General features: G+C 39.7%; 1 protein-coding gene across 6 annotated transcripts in view; it reads left to right on the top strand.

The window, feature by feature from the left end:
• The window catches only part of ATP11C (ATPase phospholipid transporting 11C), a 185,000-nt gene that overhangs the window by 136,501 nt on the left and 26,743 nt on the right, over positions 1-21,756 (top strand). For all 6 annotated transcript variants that reach the window (XM_070783453.1, XM_070783455.1, XM_070783452.1 and 3 more), the window contains 4 exons: positions 2,754-2,928; positions 7,454-7,556; positions 9,328-9,473; positions 13,532-13,591. In XM_070783453.1, the coding sequence (XP_070639554.1) occupies positions 2,754-2,928; positions 7,454-7,556; positions 9,328-9,473; positions 13,532-13,591 (484 nt within the window). The remainder of the gene's footprint in view (positions 1-2,753; positions 2,929-7,453; positions 7,557-9,327; positions 9,474-13,531; positions 13,592-21,756) is intronic.

Genomic DNA, 21,756 nt, shown 5'->3' with positions numbered 1-21,756 from the left:
AGAGCAGGGGGCTTAAACAATAGAAACTTCTTGCATTTCTGAAGGCCAGAAGTCTGGGATCACGGTGCCAACATGGCTGAGTTCTGGTGAGGTTCCCCCTGCCTGGCTTGCAGAAAGTGGGCTGTATCCTTTCTTAGCTGAGAGAGAGGAAGCTCTGATGTCTCTTCCCCTTCTTATAAGGATATTGATCCCATCATGAGGGCCCCACCCTCATGACTTCATCTAGACCTCTCTATCTCACAAAGGCCTCATTTCCAAATACCCTCACCCTGAGGGTTAGGGTTCAACATGGGACTTGATGAGAGACACAGTTAAATCTACAGCACCATTCAGCAGCTCTTGGGCACTTGTGTAAAAGCCAGGGCTTATGGAAAATTGTACTTGCCATCTCAAAACATTTCCTCTTCCTCATTCATCTGCAGTTGGGTAAAGTCTTTCCCCAAGTTACACAATCATGAGACACAGAATCCCTTTCACCAACTTCTGCTCCTTCTGTCTCTTCCACTGTAAATCCGCCCCCAAGCCCTACCCATGTTCTTGTTCTCTCCACTGGGGCTTTATCAGATTCCTAGTAATTTGTGCCTCAAAGCACTTAAGCCCCTCTGCCCAATGACTGGTCCTTAGGTGTAAAGCACTGCCCATATCATAACCCTGCTCAGAAACCTTTAGTGGATCTCCATTACCCACAGAATTAGGTCATATCAAAGACCCCAGGTGACCTTTTCAACTTATTTTCCTAGTGTACCACACATACTGGAGAAATGGCAACCCACTCCAGTATTCTTGCCTTGGGAAATCCCATGGACAGAGGAGCCTGGTGGGCTACAGTCCATGGAGTCGCAAAGAGTCGGACACAACTAAAGCAACTTAACACACACACCACACATACATTCTCTCTTTCTTCACCTCTCTGTCCTTTCAAGTTCCATTTCAGATGTCATACCTCATAAAGAACCCATTGTTCTTTCCTGGTGTGTATTTATTCTCCCAATCACTGGATATTAACCTTTTTTTTTTTTTTTTTTTTACAGTCATAACACATTATATGTGTCTTTATTTATTTATTTTTTTACTTTAGAATATTGTATTGGTTTTGCCATACATCAACATGCATCTGCCACGGGTGTACACGTGTTCCCCATCCTGAACCCCCCTCCCACCTCCCTCCCCATACCATCCCTCTGGGTCATCCCAGTGCACCAGCCCCAAGCTTGGGGCTTATATTAACCTTTTTAAAAATTATTTTATTTTATATTGGAGTACAATTGATTAACAGTATTGTGTTAGTTTCAGGTGTATAGCAAAGTGATTCAGTTTTGTATGTATCTATTCTTTTCAGATGTTAACCATTTATCATGTTTAGTGGGGCATCTTCTCTCATGTGTGCCTCTTTCACCCCAAGGAGATTTTCTAGTCTCCAGAAAAAGCTTAGTTAATAATTCTTTCTGTTTTTCTGTATGGCTTAGTTAGAGTTGATGTTTACAGATATTGCTTGATTGATTATTGAGCCACTGTTTTCTGTACATTGTCAGCTCTGTGAGTAGGGGAGCAAAGGAATGCATGATTGATATCTCTTTAATTAGTGAATATAACATGCTCATAATAGTGTGAAACAAAATATGGAAGGAAGGAATGATGAGGCATATTAAGCTCTCACTACTTATAGTCTGTAAAACAGCAGCTCTTTAAACAGTAAACTTTGAGAAGCATAACATTAGACGAATGAATCTGTAATGATGAGACCCTGCTGTGTTTAACACTTCTGCAGCGATTCTCAAATGGCACCCAAGATTGCCTGAGCAGAAATTGATTAATTGCTGGTTTTTTCATAATTGCAAAAATATGAAATGTTAATTGGTAGCATTTTTTCAGTTGTAAGATTTCCCTCCATATGGTTTTCTTAAATAGTTGGCACCCATTATATTTGTCTTTCCTGGCAACTAATACTGCTCAGTCCTGGCTATGCATGCAAATAACCTATGGAGCCTTTTAAAACACACCTATATATTGGGTTGGCCAAAATGTCCATTCGGGTTTTTCCATGTTATGAATGAACCTATTCTGGAAAAACCCAGGTGAACTTTTTGGCCAACCCAGTCTAACCAAGCTCTGTCTAAGACACTCAGATTTAATTTGTCTGTGGATAAACCTTGAACATGGGCTTTTTTAAAAGCTGCCTAAGTGACTCTAATGGGAAAGCTATGGTCGAAAATCACTAATCTAGTATAATATGATACTTACTTAAAGAACATAAATCATTGTATGGAATTCTTTAATGAACACTTTGTCTTTTTGGTAGTCTGTCATATTTGAGAAGCCAGATTTATTGATAGGTTTTGTCAGTCAGGCAAAAATGTTAAGAATATCTTCTGTGATTTGTATACCCCAAAGCCATTTTGTCTTTTCCCTGCATCGTTCAGTTTTCAGATTGACTAATGATTTGTCTTCATATCAAAGTTTTACAGATTGAACTGTAATTTCCAAAATTCATCTTGAGTTTCTTATATGGGGACTGGCTACTAGATTTTCATTAGTTTTATATTTAGAACTTAGTGACAGCTATCTGGGCAACTTGAGCCTCAAAGATGTGATAGAAAGTCTCTATTGTGCCATTAATAGAAATGGTTGCTTCTTCAGAATTCACAGGTCCAGGAACCAGATTGATGATAAGTCTGCTTTTTGTGGTTTTTTCAAGTTCCTAAAAAGCAATGTATAGTAGATTCAAATATATTTGCATTATTTTTCTTTTTCAGAGCGTGGACAGAACATCAGGAATACGGATTAATCATTGATGGCTCCACTCTGTCTCTTATATTAAACTCTAGTCAAGACTCTGGTTCTAACAATTACAAAAGCATTTTCCTACAGATCTGCATGAAGTGCACAGCAGTGCTCTGCTGTCGGATGGCCCCGTTACAGAAAGCTCAGGTAACTGGATATTAGTTGATGTTCCATTCTGGGTACTTCTGTACACATACATACAAATGATCACTTTTAATTCTCTTCAAAGGGCCCTGAGTACCTTATTATATCTTCCCTGGCCTCTTCCTCTGTGTGGTCCAACTCAGGAGCCTTCCCACCAATTTGAATTAAACCTGTGCTTCACCTTGTTGTCCCCTCAAGCTGGCTGTCCAGTTGCTCACCTTCCAAACTTCTCTAATGAGTGCTTGGTGCCTGCTGCCTTCATCCCACTACTCCTGGCTCCACTGTTCCATTTTGCTCCGTGCATACTTTCTTCCCATCTTAGTCTGTAGGATCTCTTGGAGGAGAGCAGCAAACTCCATGCCGAATCCATTGCACTGTCTTCCATTTTCTCGTCCTTTCTCCATTGCAGTCGACACTGCAATTATGTCCCCATTTAAACTCTCCTAGCTTGGTTTCTGTGATAGTCCACGGTCCTCTTTTTTTTGCATCTTGGCAACATGGTGTTTTTTGTTTCATCCTCGGTCTTCTCCCTGATTATCAGGTTTTTCTGGGGCTGTGTCTTTCATTTGCTTTTCACTTACATCCTATCTTTGGATAAGCACATCCTTTTCTATGACTCTGACTAACTTGTCCTTTTTGTTAAGTCACATATTTCTAGCTGCCTGCTAGACAGCTCTATGTGGACTCCCTCTGTAACATTAAATTCTAGTATCCAAGACAGATATTTATAATTTTCTCCTTCAAGCCAGTTTGGGTTATCCTTTTTCTTTATTATTCCTGTCACCAGTGACATTATTCTTTTGCTCCCCAAGTCTCCAAACTGCCTTTGACCCTTTGCTTCTCACTCACTCCATATAATCACCATGTCCTGTTGTTCCTACCTTTTGTCATAGCTCTCATTTTGGTGCCATCTTCTTAAACCTTTTATCTTCATCCTAGTGCAAGCAAGCCCTTAGGACTTTATACACAGAGTGTTTCATTTAATCTTGCTAATCCCCTTGCTTTCTCCCTTCCCCCTTCCATATCTTTCCCCATACTCCCAAATTAATCTTGTTAAAACTGTCCGTCTCCCATCATATATTCTCGCTCAGAACCTTTCATTAGTTTCCTAGTCCCTTAGGATGAATGGCAGATGACTCAGTGTGGCAGCCACCCCTGTTGACCCTTTCCATGTGTCTGTACACACTTTGAGTCCACCATCACTCCCATATCCAGCGTGAATCCTCCACTCCTATTGGCTGTTCCCCTTTTGTGTCCCTTCCCATGTGCCATTCTCACGCCAACTTCCAGGACTTCCCTCATATCATTTCCTCATCTGGAATTGTCTCTGAATTCCTCTTGACCTAACAAAAATTGTATTCTTAACAAAACCCAGTGCAGAGGCCACCCACCATGTGCTGTCTTTTCCAGCTCCTCCAGCTTGCATTGATCTGCTTCACCTTGCCTCCTTGTACTCACTGCATCTCTGGAACCTTAGAGTGTTAGGTACACAACTTTTCACTTCTGTGTACACTGTATTCTTTTATATGTGTTGGTCTTGCTTCTTCCCATCCCTCAACTGCTTGCTCTAGACCCAGGGGCTGGCGCTGTGTCTTTGGCTTCTCCTTTACAGACTCCATCCCCTACCATGCACAGGCATGTGCATGCACCCAGCCCATCCTAATTGAGGGAATCCTCTCTCCCTACCTTCTCACTTTCAGTTTCTACTGCAATCATATGCTCTTCTTTTCTTCAAGCTTCACAGCCTCTGTTAGCCCCAGCTGGGGAAGCAGATCCTATCAGAACAATATCCATAGAAATCTGTCCCTCTAATCAAAGGCAATACCTCTTTCCCCTACATTTATTTTCCCCCTACATTCATTGTCTGCTGCTCAGATTGGTCACCTGGGTTTTGACTGCTCCACTGCCCAGGCCAGTACCTGAATTCCTAACACCATGCTGCTTCTCCCACCCAGAACATGGAGCACCGCCCTCCTCCATCATTCAGTCCTTAGTCTCTTTTATTTCTCTCACTATCATCACCTCTTCCAGAATATCACCTACCATCTACTATCACCTACTCATAGGTGTTTTTCAAATCACTTCTCCAGTCCCAGTCTTTGGAGTTCCACTTGATTTCTCCAGTTGCTTACTGAATATGTTTTCTTGGGTGTGTCATTATCACCTCAATTCAACCTTCTCTAGAGTCCAGTTGTCATTTTCGTTGTCTTTTTTTACAAGTGTTACTGAGCTCACTCTACTTCTAGATCTGTATGTTAACGTCTCCTCTGCTTTACCCTTCCGTGTGCTCTCAGTCATGAAATTCTGCCCATTTCCTAGTACATTGTCTTTTCCATCTCTTTCCATTACCTTCCATGTCCAGGACTTTAACAGCTCATTGAACTCCATGTCGACTAACTTCTCTCTTAGCCTGCAGTCTAGCCTTTTCTTCTCATTTCTCCTTTCTCCTGCACCCTGTTACCACTTTTATAATATGGCCCCATATTATATTATCTACCTGTCCATGTCCCCTTTATGAAACTCAATTGGTCTGGTCAAATCAGACCCATTTTCTGAGCATATATTGGACTTAACTGTCAGTATGCCTTAGATTATGCTCTTCCCTTTCCGTGGAATACTCCTCCAAACCCTTTTCCCCATCCATGCACATCTTACCAGTCCTTTATGGTTTAGATCAACCCATGCTTCCTTCTATAAAATCATTTCTCATCACTCTGGCCTGTAGTGTCCTCTCCCTTCTCTGACATCATAGGCCTTATGTGGACAACTTAGAAGTTGTCATATATTCTCTTGCATAAATATAGAGTATTATTACCTTTTATTGTTAATCTGGTTCTCTGATATTATTGTATCCATTCCCCATTATATGCTTCCTGAGGTGTGTGACCCAGCCACATATCCTTTTTGAGTATTTGCATTTCACTTTTGCACATTGTGTTGCATATAGTTATAGCAGATCAATAAATACTTTTTGGTAAATTGATTTCTTTTTTGTGAGGCTATCTAGAGATTGAAGACTTCTTAATCTCAGTGACCTGGAACTTGTGAAAAAAAATTTGATGTTTATCTATCTAGATCTTTCATGGGCTTATGGTCCATAGCAATATATCCTTTTATCTTTCTGCAACGACTGGCTTTCATCTTTTTAATCTGTATTTGCATGCCGAAGCTGTCACCCTTGATAATTTTATTGCCTTCCCTAGACCTTTTCTGACTGCATTTTTCTTCTTTTAGGTCATTACTGCATACAGTATAATAAGTGCAATTAGTTAAACCAGTAATGTAGCCTATTAAAAACAAATTTACTTTTGTCTTTGACTCACTGATTATTTCTGGCACTCATAAAGTTTTTATTTTTTTTTAATTTAAATTTATTTATTTTAATTGGAGGCTAATTACTTTGCAATATTGTATTGGTTTTGCCATACATGAGCCAAGTTGAAGTGAAGGATTGGGGAAAACCTGGCATTTCCTAGTAACATCATTTTTGTGTCAAATGGATTGGGCGTCAGGTTTTTTTGGTATGCAATTTAACTAAAACCTGACTGAATTTTGTTTAAAGAAAAGACTGCAGGGTGGTTTTGCCTCATATAAATTATTTTTAATCTATGTGGGAATGGATTTTATTTATGTTACCTGGTGAAAGCCTTTGAGAGTACAAAATTTTTGCAAGACATTATTCAACTACTGATTTACATAAGCTGTTTAAAAGCTGCTAGATTCCAAGGGGTTTTGAGGGTTGACACATAAAGCAGTCATTGGTAGGAGGACAGCCACTTACCCAATATTCTTCCCACAGTAACTCTGCCAGGAGAAGGTTTCCTTTATTCAGTACCTACCGTGAACACAGCATTGAGCTGCACTGTGCCATCAACATGTGGCACAGTGTCTTTAAAAGACACTCAGGGAATGATGATGCATTATACACATCTCAGGCATCTTTCTGCAAAGGTCATCCATCACCTTTAGGGTGCCCCCTTTTAAAATGCAGCTACCTGTATGAGGGATCAAATCATATTGAGCACTCAAAGATTTGGTAAAGTTTAGTTGGCAGCTAGATGGAAATAAGGGTTGGGGTGTACCCAGGGGTGGTTGGAGTGTCAGCAGGGAGGAGAGAGGCAGGGGTGACCAAAGCCATTATCCTCTCACTGCCCACTTTTGTCCTGGTTGCCCCATGCATATTACCCTAAATCAGCTCTCTGGTCTCCACTCTCTCCTTCACTACCTGATCTGAAAGGATATGTGAAGCAGTGACAAGAGGGGATGCATTCTGCTCTCTAATGTGGGTAGAAGGCATGGATTAGACAGTTCATCCATTAGCAAAACCAGAAACAAGTGGGCACTTGGTGTTACGTTTTGAAAAGCTGTGTTGTTCTTCCCTGAGAATTCGACACTATTATATGCACAGACCACCTTTCTGTTTGCATAGCTTCCATTTACAAGTGTGAAAGAGGCAAATACCCCCATAGAGTACAACCTCACATTCTGCTTTGACCTTTTCTATACCTCTCTTGTATTTAACGTTTAGATTGTAAGAATGGTGAAGAATTTAAAAGGCAGCCCAATCACACTGTCGATAGGTGATGGTGCCAATGATGTTAGCATGATCTTGGAATCCCATGTGGGCATAGGTAAGAAACATCTAATGAGATGGCAGCTGTAAGGTATCAGTATTGCTTTTAGGTAGAGTGGTCTTATTCTAGAGATTGTTTTGGTTGTTCATCTTGAATTTGAATTCGGGAATGATCATTGTTAATTAAATGAAGGTTCTCATCTGACCATGGAATATGCCCATGCATAAGTCCTACCCCTGGTGGGAATGTAGCAATACCAGGCTGGAGGATATTATTTTATTAGCCAAGTAAACCAAATTTCTGAAACCTCCTGGCTGTGTGATTGATCATTTAGCTCTCATTTTTGCCAGCATGCAGGAGATTTTATTGATTTTTCACCACTGGCCAGATCGCCTGCTTATGTTGCTGCACTGTATCTTTTGTGGTCCTTAACTGCTTGGAACTCAGAAATGATAACTGGCTGGCTGATTTTCCTCATGCCAATATCTATGCGTGGTTGTGTGGGCTGTAGTGGTGAATTTACATGTTGGCATGCAACAGCAGCTTCTCTATGACTTCACCATTTTGCCCCCTGTTAAGTTTCTGGGAGGCAGCAATCCTAACACCCCAGAATTTTTTTGGAGGGGGAGAAATAATAGCATTATTAGTATTTTGGAGATTATTGTAAAGCAGTTTGGATTCCCAAATTCTTTCCATTTGGAAGTAACCCTATTTACTGTGGAACTCTAGTTCGACTCATGGGCTATTGACTAGAAATGGCCTGAAGCCACTTGAGCTCATGGGCTCAAGCTTGAGCATGGGCTGCTACTCAGCCTTGCAGGACATTTGATCTTGTCTAAGATGTCCATAGTGCATTTTATCCATGCCAAAAGGTCCTTTAAATTCTGTTGTTTAGTCGCTAAGTCGTGTCTGACTCTTTTGTGACACTATGGACCGTAGCCTGCCCCGCTACTTTGTCCATGAGATTCTCCAGGCAAGAATACTGGAGTGGGTTGCCATGCCCTCCTCCAGGCGAACTCCCCTTCCCTCCAGGGATTGAACCCGCATCTCCTGTATTGGCAGGTGGATTCTTTACCACAGAGCCACCTGAGAAGCCCCCTTGAAATTTGGTGCTGTCCAGAACTATTTGGTGTGGACTAAGTATGCTCATGGGCATTTTGGACAAGAGCAAATTTCAAGGATCTTTGGTGTGAACCAGCTGCTTTGGAGAAGGAAATGGCAACCCATTCCAGTGTTCTTGCCTGGAGAATCCCAGGGACGGGGGAGCCTGGTGGGCTGCCGTCTATGGGGTCGCACAGAGTCGGACACGACTGAAACGACTTAGCAGCAGCAGCGGCAGCGGCAGCAGCTGCTTTATGGACATTTTGGACAGGACTAAGTGTTAACTAACCACTGCTCAGAGTATCATTTGGTATGAGGACTTAACCATCTCATTACAACTCTTCAATTTACTCTTAAACCATAAACCCCAGGTTTCTGAGTTGCTTTAGTATAGCACCTAGTCTGGTGCCATATATAATTAATCACTTACCAAGTACTTTCAAGATATTTTTCAGATTAAATTTTTTCCTCAGTATAATTTTTGCCTTATCATGATTAAAATAATGATTTCATTAATTGTTTTATGTTTTGTTATAAATAGGTAATTGCCAATTAAACAATTTTACTTTTTATTGATAAATCTCACCGATAAAAGCACTTTTTGCTTAAGAAAACAGTGCTAAACTATTCAGTTGAACTGTACTTGTAAGCAAGAAAAACATGGAAGTAACAGATGAGGTGGTTACTTACTCTATAAAAATACCCTATAGAAATTGTCTTATTTTAGGTATTAAAGGCAAAGAAGGTCGCCAAGCATCCAGGAATAGCGATTATGCAGTCCCAAAATTTAAACATTTAAAGAAACTGCTGTTGGCTCATGGACATCTATATTATGTGAGAATTGCACACCTTGTCCAGTATTTCTTCTATAAGGTATGTGATAAAATATTTGTAATTTATGAGAGTTTAACACAGCATTGACTTAGCTTGGTTGTAGGGTTTTTTTGTTCTTTCTTCATATTTCTTTTAGTGTCTTAGCCCTGAAATTTGTGGTCAGTAAAACAGAGGCGGTCTATTTAATGAATCAGAAGCCAGAAATTCCTTTTAATGAAGGAGATTTGAGATGAAAAATTTTAAGTAAACTTTCTTAAAGTATAGTTTAAATACAGTACAGTGTACCCATTAAATGTTAATAGCTTGATTTTGACAAATGTTTACATCCATGTAACTACCACCAGAATCAAATATTGACCATCTCTATCACCCCAGAAAGTTCCCTTGTGCTTTTCCAATCTTCTCCACCCTTGCACCAAACAATGACTTATCCTATTGACATTACTATATGATATATAGTAATATAAATGATATATAAATTTAGATATAATTTATGCAACATATACGTTAGGTTTACCTGTTTTAACCGTGTACCAGAACTTGATCTCCTATCCTATATTCTGTTCTGTTTATTTTTTTTCAAGTTTTTTCAGTTTTCATTTTGAGATAATTTCATACTTTTTAAAAGTTGCAAAATTAGTGAAATCTCGTATACTGTCTGCTCAGTTTTGCCAACTGTTAGCACATTAGATAACACAGAGCATAGTTACCAAGATCAATAAATTGATATTAATTAGCACATTATTAACTAGTCTATATACTGTATTGGAATTTTGCTAATGGTCCCACAGATACTTGTTTTGTGGTCCATTTCAGGTTCATGCCTGCATTTAAGGATCCTGATCTCCTTAGTCTTCTTTAACCTGGGATAGTTCCTGTCTTTTTTGTCTTTATGATCTTAACATGTTTGAAGAATGTTGGCCATTGAGTTAGTTGAATGTCCCTCAATTTGGGTTTGTCTAATATTTGCCTGTTATTAGATTCAAGTTTGGGCACAATTACCACAGAAGCATTATTGCAACCTACTGAGGGCATCATATCAGGAGGATGTGTTGTCAGGATGTCCCATTCATGATAATGTCAACTTTGATACATTGATTCAGATGGTGTTTTGAGGGTCTCAGGACACCTCAGTTTTGCTTGTGTAATTTTGTTTGAAAAAAGCATTCTCCCATTAAACCAGATACTTTATTTTGTGTTGAAATTCATTACCATCATTCATTGTTACTCAGATTGTCACAGACCTGGCGCCCATGTCCTTTCACCATGTCCCCATCATTAACTTTTTATTTTATTGTGATGACATGTAATAAGAGCTCTATCTCCTTAACAGATTATTAGGTGGAAGAATACAGTCCTGTTAAGTATAGCAGATCTCTAGAACTTACTAAAACGTTATACCCATTGGATATACCCATGCCTGACCATCACCTTTTTTTAAGTCTTGTCTGTTTTCTGGTACTACATGATGTTCTAGGCGCCTCTTGTATTTTTTCCTTCCTGAGTCCTGGATTCAGACTTTTCTCCAAGGATCTCTGGTCCTTTTTTTTAACAAGTGGTATTTAGAAATGTAGATCTGGTGCTCATTGTGCTCATTGTCATTGGTATCCATATAAACTCAATACTTGAACTCAGTTTGTATGGATACCTTTGATTAAAGCCAACACCACAAGTTTCATTCTATCTAACCTTTCCCTTTTCCATATTAGTAACTCCTTTCTTCACAGAGTCGGACACGACTGAGCAACTGAACTGAACTCTTTTCTTCAGCAGTGAGAAACCTGGTTCTCATTTGCATTATTTATTTATTTGCTAAATCCTCAAGTTTATACTTAAAGTAGTTCCAGAATTGCTAACTCAAATATTCCTGTGAGAAACAAGCCTGACTAACTTGAGAAATATGTGTGTGTGCACTTCTGTCTTTAGCTCTTTAGCCTTAGAGTATGTAGTCAAAGTACTGTTTCCAAAGTTACTTTTTTTTTTCCTCCTTTTCCACCATTTTGGTGTGGTTATGTTATTTATATAGAGTCTACGGGGCCTTGGACTCAGTAACTTAACAGCCTCACGTGGGGATGGATGGTTATTCTCTCTTACCTCCCCCTTGAAGGGGAGCCCATGAGCTTTGGCCATACATATCTGCCTGGCATTCTGACCCTGTTCCAGAAGCTTGTTTGCCTCTGTAAGAGTTTGGCCTGCAATTCAAGCAACTGCCACCAGATGGAAGGAACACTCTGTTAAGAAAAACAAAACAAGTATTAAGATGGCTAATGTTTACCAGTGATCAGTAAGTTACATATCCCTGTTCTCAATTTAGCGGGTTATTTATGCAGAAACCCTCTGTCTTCATTAGAATCTCTGTGCCCATTGTCACCTTAGTTACTGACTTAGCATAATTCCTTTATTATGCTGCCTTTCACCCCAAGATGATCTCTAATATGGTTGCCCACTCTGGCTGAGCTAAGATGCCTTCCTTCCTCTTATCTTGCCTTTGCATCTTCCAGTTGTTATTGCCCTGCAGTGACGGGTCTTCCTCCTTTCTGTTTCTCCACTCAGTTACATAATTCATCCAGGTTAATGTTTAGAAAATGCCACTTTTCAACTTGTCCTCCAGAAACTTCACTCTCCTTTGTCTAAGAATTAGTCTGGCTTTTAAGGCACCCCACCCTGTGCTACGTGATATGTTTAAAATACATATGGTCTTGCCTTGGTTCCTGCTATCACCATATCGTATTCATCTTTAACACCTAGTTCACAGTCTAACTTCTTTTTTCATTCAATCAACAAATATGCTTGAATGTGTTACCATGTGCCAAGCGTTATTTCAGGCCCTTCAGAATTCATAATGGAATAAGACAGGCAAAGTCCTTATTTTCATGGAACTGTTACTCTAATGGGAGAGTCAGACCTCCCCTTCCCACAAAGCACCCCCATAATCCACACCTAGCACTGTCTCTTCTTCAGAGCACTTCTTTTATATACATAAAGTACTGTAGACTGACAGTATTTTGCATTCTGCCAGAATTGATCCATGCAAATGAGTGTTGCCCTTCCAGAGGATGACCTTGGGAGCTCTGACACTCTGGTGCTGTAGGACTTATTCAAAACACGTGTAGCAGTTTTCTTTAGAAATGTCCTCCACAGCCTGCAATGTATTTACCTAAATATCCTCAGCTGCGGCAGAGGAGCCACTGGATTTTTAAAAACAGCCTCAAGTCTCCCAGAATGGGAAATTAGCTAAGTGAGAACGTGTGACAGAAGGAAAGAGATGGTTTTTTGACGTGGCTCAAAAATGGACTATTGAAGGGGCTGCCCAAAGAGAAATCCAGAGACACGTGAGCAAGTGACAGCAGTGCTCAAAGACAGTCAAAGCCTATACTGAAGGACAGCACACTTTTTGAAAACATTAGTGCCGGTAGTTTTGCCTGAAGATGTTAATTTAATTTTAGTATTTATCCTCTCACCTGGTGGCTTTTACTGCCTTATGCATTCTCAGCTTGTATTTTTTAAATCTGTTTTTCATATTCTCCCAGTTAAGTGATAACTCGCTTAGAAATGAGAGGTTTTGTTTTTTTGTATCACACAGTGTCATCTTCACTTGTAGTAGATGATCGATAATAATAATTGGTTGTTTAATGAGGCAGTAACAAAGGCAATAAACCATTAGTTGATACTTGTTTGTGTCAATATATACTGTAATAATTTCCTGACTATTTATTGGCATTAACAGACTTTAAAATATACACTTAGAGCTTTATGTCAGTCTACTTTGTGATGATTTTACAAACCCACTTGGCATTTAAGGTGCAGTACCATTAGGTGTTCATATTATATGAGCTCATTTCTTTTCTAGAACACCAAGAGGATCTCATAAAGTAAGTGAGGTTATCTTCTGCCTGGGAAGAGCAGACGTTGATACCAATATGAATGTAATCTATTGTTTTGAATTGTTTCCTTACAACTCAGGAGTAGAAGTTTATTGCACTGTGACATTAGAAGCATTTAGGACTGCCTATACTACTGAGTACAGTTTCCTGTTTTAGTTTCAAAAAGTTGATGGAGTGAAACATATTAAACCTTTTCTTCATTTTTTTTTCCAGAACCTTTGTTTCATTTTGCCACAGTTTTTGTACCAGTTCTTCTGTGGATTCTCACAGCAGGTTGGTTTCCTTAGGTATTTGTTGTAATGTAGTTTATACTTGCTGTTAATAAATTACTTTTTGTGTACTGGATTGTAGAGACTTAAAGAGGTATATCCAAAATAAAAGGATTTTTTTTTCCTCTTGGTTCAACAGTTGATCTTCTTGGCCAGGTTTTTGACCAATAGCAAAATTTTATGTCTTTGCTTCAGTAATGGTCTTATTGTTATTTTCTTTTTGAAAGTTATTTGGTACATCCTATTAGAATTGAGATCCTTTTAAAAAAACTTTTTGTCAGTGTATATAATGTTTTCCAATAACTTTAAAATGTTATACTATATTTATATTTCATCAAATAAAATTTTTTATCTTTACATTTTCTCAAGTTGATTTTCTAGGAAAAAAAAATGATGTTTAAGCTAGCCAAGAAGCAGTAATTTCTGGATAAAGCCTTGGATTAGTTAAAGAATTCTATACTTGTAGCCCTCTGTAGTTTTCTGAACATTTTTTGCATACAGAATGTGCTATATGTTGACTTGATATGTAAGTGGTTGGGTGAGCAGGCACGTTTGTAGGTTTCTTTTAACAGCTGAAATACATTTTGCATTGCTTCTAGTGGAAGTATAGCTAACTAAGGGAGCTATAATGCTCAATGACTCAGAAATTTTGTAGTTTACCTATGATCAATTCAGTGATTTTTACCAAGCTGAGCTTCTGGTAACATCATCACAGGTATTAGAAACTAAGTTTCTATATTTCAAGGCCTGCCACATTCCTCATGATAGGAAGTGATTTTTTTCCTAATTTCTTGGCAGTATTTTTAGAGAATGTATTCTTTCCAATAGGAAGTGACTGCTGTCTTTCTCTTAAACTTGCCTCTTTGCTATATGGTATGCTGTCTCTTATATCAGTTCCATGTCATCAGCCCCACAATGCCTGCTAAGCTGATCACTTTATGAATTAGTTATCTACTGGCTGTAGGACATGCCATAAGCCTTGTTGTATTAGAAAGTAACAGCATTGGTAACAGTTTTTAAAATTCTGATAGTTACACTTTCCTTGAACATTCAGATTGGTATTGCTCAAAATATTTTTAATTCCTCACTTTCATGGATGATGAATGCAAGTTTTAAAGACACTTTGAAATTTTGAAGCAAACTGATACAAGGAAGCTTGCTTTTAAAACCATGTTGACCAAACAAAAATTGTATGAAGAAAGAAACCCTGGGTTTTTGAAACCCTGGGCTGTCAGGGGTCTGCTTAGGTTCTCATAGGAGTTGATGTTTGCCTTCCTCAGTTGCTCAACTGGTATGTGAATTCATTTAACAAATACTTCTTGAGTGCCTACTGTGTGTGCTGTTAAGTATTGGGAATGTAACAGTGATCAAAGCTCTTACCCCATGGGGCTTGCAGTACAGTGAGTGATAGGCAGAGAGACAGACAGCAATCAAACATATTATGCTGGGTACTGATACATCCTCTGAAGGAAAAAAAAAAAAAACAAACAATAAGTGAATAAGGGATTTATTGACTGTGGAAGAGAGCTGCTTTTTTAGACAACCTGATCTGGGAAGTTTTCTCTAATGAGGTGACATTTGGGCAGAGATTTGGAGGAAATGAGGGAAGAACCTAGGCAGACATCTTAGAAAAAGTGTAGCAGATAAAAAGAAGGTCTCTTGGTGGCTCAGACGGTAAAGGATCCACCTGCAATGCAGGAGACTCGGGTTCAACCCCTGGGTTAGGAAGATCCCCTGGAGAAGGGAATGGCAACCCATTCCAGTATTCTTGTCTGGAAAATCCCATGGACAGAGGAGCCTGGTGGGCTACAGTCCACGGGGTCGCAAAGAGTCAGACATGACCGAGTGACTAACATATCTGAGGTAGTGATGTTTGTAGCTTTCATTTTCACTGTGGCCTTATGCTGCTGCTGAATGCATAGACCGTTATTTGCAAATACCTGGCTCAGACGGTAAAGTGTACCTGCAATGCGGGAGACCTGGGTTCAATCCCTGGGTCGGGAATATCTTCCTGGAGAAGGAAATGGCAACCCACACCAGTACTCTTGCCTGGAAAATTCCATGGATGGAGGAGGAGCCTGGTAGGCTACAGCCCATGGGGTCGCAAAGAGTCAGACACGACTAAGCAACTTCACTTCTGGAATACATACAGGTTAGTCAGCCTTTTTCAGTTTAGGTCTACTTCAGGTGTTCTCTGCAACCCAGGAACTTAGATATGAGCTATGGAGAAGGTAGAAATAGCACCAGGATGCAGATTATTTAAACAAAAATCAACTCTTTGTTTAGTAAAGCTGGAATAGACGGGTCTTTTTTCTTCATGAAAAGATACCATTCATTACAGGTTTCACAACAACCGTGTTGTCAACTAAACCTGTTGTTTGTTTTGAGGACTTTTCTGTCTCCTCTGATTATGCATCTAAAAATTATAATTATCTCTCATATACACTCAAAGTACCATAGTGGAACAAAAATAGATGGATGATTCTTTTGTTTGAATAAAATTCAAGACTAAATTGCACAACAGTCAATCTGGGTTTTTTTTTTTTGTTTTTTTTCTTTCAATTTCTCATAAGCCAAAAAATGGAATGGATGGTTTTCAATGAGAATGTAGTGCAGTGTGCCAACAGACTAGTCGTCTCCCTTGAGAATTAACAGAAATCTAACACCTTTGGGGGGTATTTTTTAGTTCAGTAATATATTTTGCTGAACTTAAATCTTTGTGTGTGCAAAGTATCTCCATCTTCTATGTTCAGTTCAGTTTAGTCGCTCAGTCGTGTCTGACTCTTTGCAACCCCATGGACTGCAGCACGCCAGGCCACCCTGTCCATCACCAACTCCTGGAGTTTACCCAAACTCGTGTCGATTGAGTTGGTAATGCACTGAGTTGGTAATGCCATCCAACCATCTCATCCTCTGTCGTCCCCTTCTCTGCCTGCCCTCAATCTGTCCCAGCATCAGGGTCTTTTCAAATGAGTCAGTTTGTCGCATCAGGTAGCCAAAGTATTGGAGTTGCAGCTTAAACATCAGTCCTTCCAATGAACACCCAGGACTGATCTCCTTTAGGATGGACTGGTTGGATCTCCTTGCAATCCAAGGGACTCTCAAGAGTCTTCTCCAACACCACAGTTCAAAAGCATCAATTCTTCGGCGCTCAGCTTTCTTTACAGTCCAGCTCTCACATCCATACATGACTACTGGGAAAACCATAGCCTTGACTAGATGGACCTTTGTTGCCAAAGTAATGTCTCTGCTTTTCAGTATGCTATCTAGGTTGGTCATAACGTTCCTTCCAAGGAGTAAGCGTCTTTTAATTTCATGGCTGCAGTCACCAACTGCAGTGATTTTGGAAGCCCAAAAATTAAAGTCTGCCACTGTTTCCCCATCTATTTCCCATGAAGTGATGGGACCAGATGCCATGATCTTAGTTTTCTGAATGTTGAGTTTTAAGCCAACTTTTTCACTCTCCTCTTTGACTTTCAAGAGGGTCTTTAGTTCTTCTTCACTTTCTGCCATAAGGGTGGTGTCATCTGCATATCTGAGGTTATTGATATTTCTCCCGGCCATCTTGATTCCAGCTTGTGCTTCCTCCAGCCCAGCATTTCTCATGATGTACTCTGCATATAAGTTAAAAAAGCAGGGTGACCATATACAGCCTTGACATACTCCTTTTCCTATTTGGAACCAGTCTGTTGTGACACGTCCAGTACTAACTGTTGCTTCCTGACCTGCATACAGATTTCTCAAGAGGCAAGTCACGTGGTCTGCTATTCCTGTCTCTTTCAGAATTTTCCACAGTTCATTGTGATCCACATAGTCAAAGGCTTTGGCATAGTCAATAAAGCAGAAATAGATGTTTTTCTGGAACTTTCTTGCTTTTTCGATGATCCAGCGGATGTTGGCAGTTTCATTTCTGGTTCCTCTGCCTTTTCTAAAACCAGCTTGAATGTCTGGAATTTCATGGTTCACATATTGCTGAAGCCTGGCTTGGAGAATTTTGAGCGTTATTTTGCTAGCGTGTGAGATGAGTGCAATTGTGCTGTAGTTTGAGCATTCTTTGACATTGTATTTCTTTGGAATTGCAATGAAAACTGACCTTTTCCAGACCCATGGCTACTGTTGAGTTTCCCAAATTTGTAGGCATATTGAATACAGTACTTTCACAGCATCATCTTTTAGGATTTGAAAAAGCTCAACTGGAATTCCATCACCTCCACTAGCTTTGTTTGTAGTGATGCTTCCTAAGGCCCACTTGACTTCACATTCCAGGATGTCTGGCTCTAGGTGAGTGATCACACCATCGTGATTATCTGGGTCTTGAAGCTCTTCTTTGTACAGTTCTTCTGTGTATTCTTGCTGCCTCTTCTTGATATCTTCTGCTTCTGTTAGGTCCATATCATTTATGTCCTTTATTGAGCCCATCTTTGCATGAAATGTTCCCTTGTATCTCTAATTTTCTTGAAGAGATCTCTAGTCTTTCCCATTCTGTTGTTTTCCTCTATTTCTTTGCATTGATCACTGAGGAAGGCTTTCGTATCTTTCCTTGCTAGTCTTTGGAACTTCTCCTTTCAAATGGGTATATCCTTCCTTTTCTCCTTTGCTTTTGGCTTCTCTTCTTTTCACAGCTGTTTGTAAGGCCTCTTCAGACAGCCATTTTGCTTTTCTGCATTTCTTTTTCTTGAAAATGGTCTTCCTCCCTATCTCCTGTGCAATGTCATGAACCTCCATCTATAGTTCATTAGGTATTCTGTCTATCAGATCTCATCCCTGAAATCTATTTCTCACTTCCACTGTATAATCATAAGGGATTTGATTTAGGTCATACCTGAATGGTCTAGTGGTTTTCCCAACTTTCTTCAGTTTAAGTCTGAATTTGGCAATAAGGAGTTTATGATCTGAGCCACAGTCAGCTCCTGCCTTGTTTTCGCTGACTGTATAGAGCTTCTCCATCTTTGGCTGCAAAGAATATAATCAGTCTGATTTTGGTGTTGGCCATCTGGTGATGTCCATATATAGAGTCTTCTCTTGTGTTGTTGGAAGAGGGTGTTTGCTATGACCAGTGCCTTCTCTTGGCAAAACTTTATTAGTCTTTGCCCTGCTTCATTCTGTACTCCAAGGCCAAATTTACCTGTTACTCCAGGTGTTTCCTTACTCCCTACTTTTGCATTCCAGTCCCCTATAATGAAAAGGACATCTTTTTGGGGTGTTAGTTCTAACAGGTCTTGTAAGTCTTCATAGAACCATTCAACTTCAGCTTCTTCAGCATTACTGGTTGGGGCATAGACTTGGATTACCATGATATTGAATGGTTTGCCTTGGAAACGAACAGAGATCACTCTGTCATTTTTGAGATTGCATCCAAGTACTGCATTTTGGACTCTTGTTGACTATAATGGCTACTCCATTTCTTCTAAGGGATTCCTGCCCACAGTAGTAGATATAATGGTCATCTGAGTTAAATTCACCCATTCCAGTCCGTTTTCGTTTGCTTATTCCTAAAATGTCAACGTTCACTCTTGCCACCTCCTGTTTGACCACTTCCAATCTGCCTTGATTCGTGGACCTAACATTCCGGGTCCCTATGCAATATTGTTCTTTACAGCATCAGACCTTGCTTCTATCACCAGTCACATCCACAACTGGGTACTGGTTTTGCTTTGGCTCCAGCCAGACATCCTGGAATGTGAAGTCAAGTGGGCCTTAGGAAGCATGGAATCGGTCCATCCATTCTTTCTGGAGTTACTTCTCCACTGATCTCCAGTAGCATATTGGGCACCTACCAACCTGGGGAGTTCCTCTTTTGGTGTCCTATCTTTTTGCCTTTTCATACTGTTCATGGGGTTCTCAAGGCAAGAATAGTGAAGTGGTTCACCATTCCCTTCTCCAGTGGACCACATTTTGTCTCCATCTTATATGTAGAACATGTTCTTAAGCTCATTGAAAAGGTTGCATACATTATCTCTTGCTTTGTGTCTGCTGCAGGCAAGAAGTGTGGTCCCCTCCTCTAGGCTCTCCCAGCTTGCTATACAGTCACCACGCTGCCTCCCCCTCTACACTTGATCTTAGCTGAAAGGCCAAGAAGTGATTGCCTCCCCCTCTAGAATTCGAACTCCTTGCAGACAGGGCATGAATCTTCTCTGTTCTCAGTATTTCACACTTGGTAAACGCTCCGTAAATATTTTTTCCCCAGCAAATGTTTTTGAAGTCAACTAATGAATGAACTGATGCTCTATTCAAGTCATTACCAATCTTTTTGAATCAACATCCACTATGATAGATATTGTATCTTTAGTAGACGTTGATTGAGAAATGTATAATTCTGTTAATTTGTGTCACATTTAAATTTAAATGCATTTTATTAATCAGAAACATTTTGTATGTGTAAAAGATACATGTGAATATGGGATATTGTCTATTCAGGTCATAGGTAATAGTTATATTACAACATGTAGCACTGTGTAGAAATTACTGAACTCAGTAAATATTTTCATCAAAACAAGGTTCATTATAAACACCTTAATATTTTTTCAATAAAGGAATATGTATAATGTCAGATCAGTCCTATACATATACGTTATAGCTTCCAATGTCTAGTCATTCATTCATCCAGTTTTTGTTGAATGCTTCCTGCAAGCCAAGTTCTGTTCTAGGAATTCAAGATTGTCAAAGCCAGGCGAACACTTGCAGTTCATCAAAGTAGGTTTATTAGTCAATGCAACAGAAAGAATGTACACCATGAGGAACAATGGAGCCTCTTAGAAAGAGAGTGTTAGAAAAGTCTTGTAAGATTTGGGCTTGAGTTAGGTGATTTGGGGAAGGGTTTAAGAAATAGTAGGGCCTTGCTGGCTGCTGTTAGCAAATGGGATTAATTTTATGACTGGCCATGTTAGTAAATCTTGTCCAAGAAGCTAACATGTCATTGGTCAAGAAGTAGTAGTCACCCGGATTAGCCAGAACATAGATGTTGGTCATTATTGTGATCTGGACAATGTTTTGTGTCTGTGTTCAGAAGTGATTATGGAGTGGTCAAGTGTTTTTGTCTCCATCCATCACAATCATAGTGGCCTTGTTTGATGTTGCTGTTTTGTGAAATCATTTGTGTTCTACAGAGCACCAGTGCCTAGCTGTGAGTGCCAGGCCAACTCTTGGGTGTCAGGGGCTGCTTTGTTTTTTCATAAGCTACAGCTATCAATAAAACAAGTAAAAATCCCTGCCCACACAGAGCTTAAATTCTAGTGTGAAGAGAGATACAGTAAACATAATAGATTTATCATGTAAATTAAAAGGTGATTAGTACTATAAGAGGGGAAAAACAGGGTGGAATAAATGTGTTCAAGAGAGAGGACGTGGCAAGTTAAATCAAGATTGGTCTGACTAAGAAGGTGACAGGTAAAGAGAAGCCAGATCAAGGGGGACTTTACAGCCCCACCATTGTAGAAACTTCTTTACTTTTAGAGATAAAGGAATCCACTGGAGAGTTTGAACAAAACAGTGATTTGATTTCACTTATTTTCTAGTATAGCTGCTCAGGTAGTTTTGTTGAGAATAGGCTACGGGTCAAAGGGAGAAGAAGCAGGGAGAACAACTAAAGGCTTGCATGATGGTCAGAGTGGAGGGGCTAAGAAGTAATGTGGTTCTGAATGTATTTAAAAGTGAAGCCAGTAAACACTTCTTCATAGATTGGATAGGAATTGTGAAAAAGAGAAGAGTCAAGGATAAATACAAGATTTCAGTTCTGGTTGATCAAAAAGATTTAGTTGCCCTTTCCAGAGATGAGGAAGACTTCAAGAGAAGCAGATTTCAGGTGAGACAAGTCAGGAATTCAGTCCTGGACATAAGTTTGAAAGATACTAGACACTTAGGAGGTATTGAGTGGGCTGTTGGTCATATGGAACAGGTCTGGGCTACATACAGGAATTTTCAGTGAATGGGTTGTACTAAAACCACAGGACTGTATGAGATCAGCTAGAGAGCGAGTATAAAGTTCCACACATGGAGTGCTGGAACACGCCAACACAGAGGGCTCAGGAAGAAGAGGAGCCTGAGAAGGAATGGCTAATGAGGTAGAAAGAGAATCACTCAATTCAAAAAAATGTCTTGAGCAAGTAAGCACTACCAGGCACCAAGGTATATACTAGGGTTGCAAACATTGTGGGGCCACTTACTGAAGTA

Source organism: Bos indicus, chromosome X (genome assembly GCF_029378745.1).
Source record: "Bos indicus isolate NIAB-ARS_2022 breed Sahiwal x Tharparkar chromosome X, NIAB-ARS_B.indTharparkar_mat_pri_1.0, whole genome shotgun sequence".
Classification (NCBI taxonomy): Eukaryota; Metazoa; Chordata; class Mammalia; order Artiodactyla; family Bovidae; genus Bos; species Bos indicus.
This window is presented reverse-complemented; position numbering and strand designations above follow the sequence as displayed.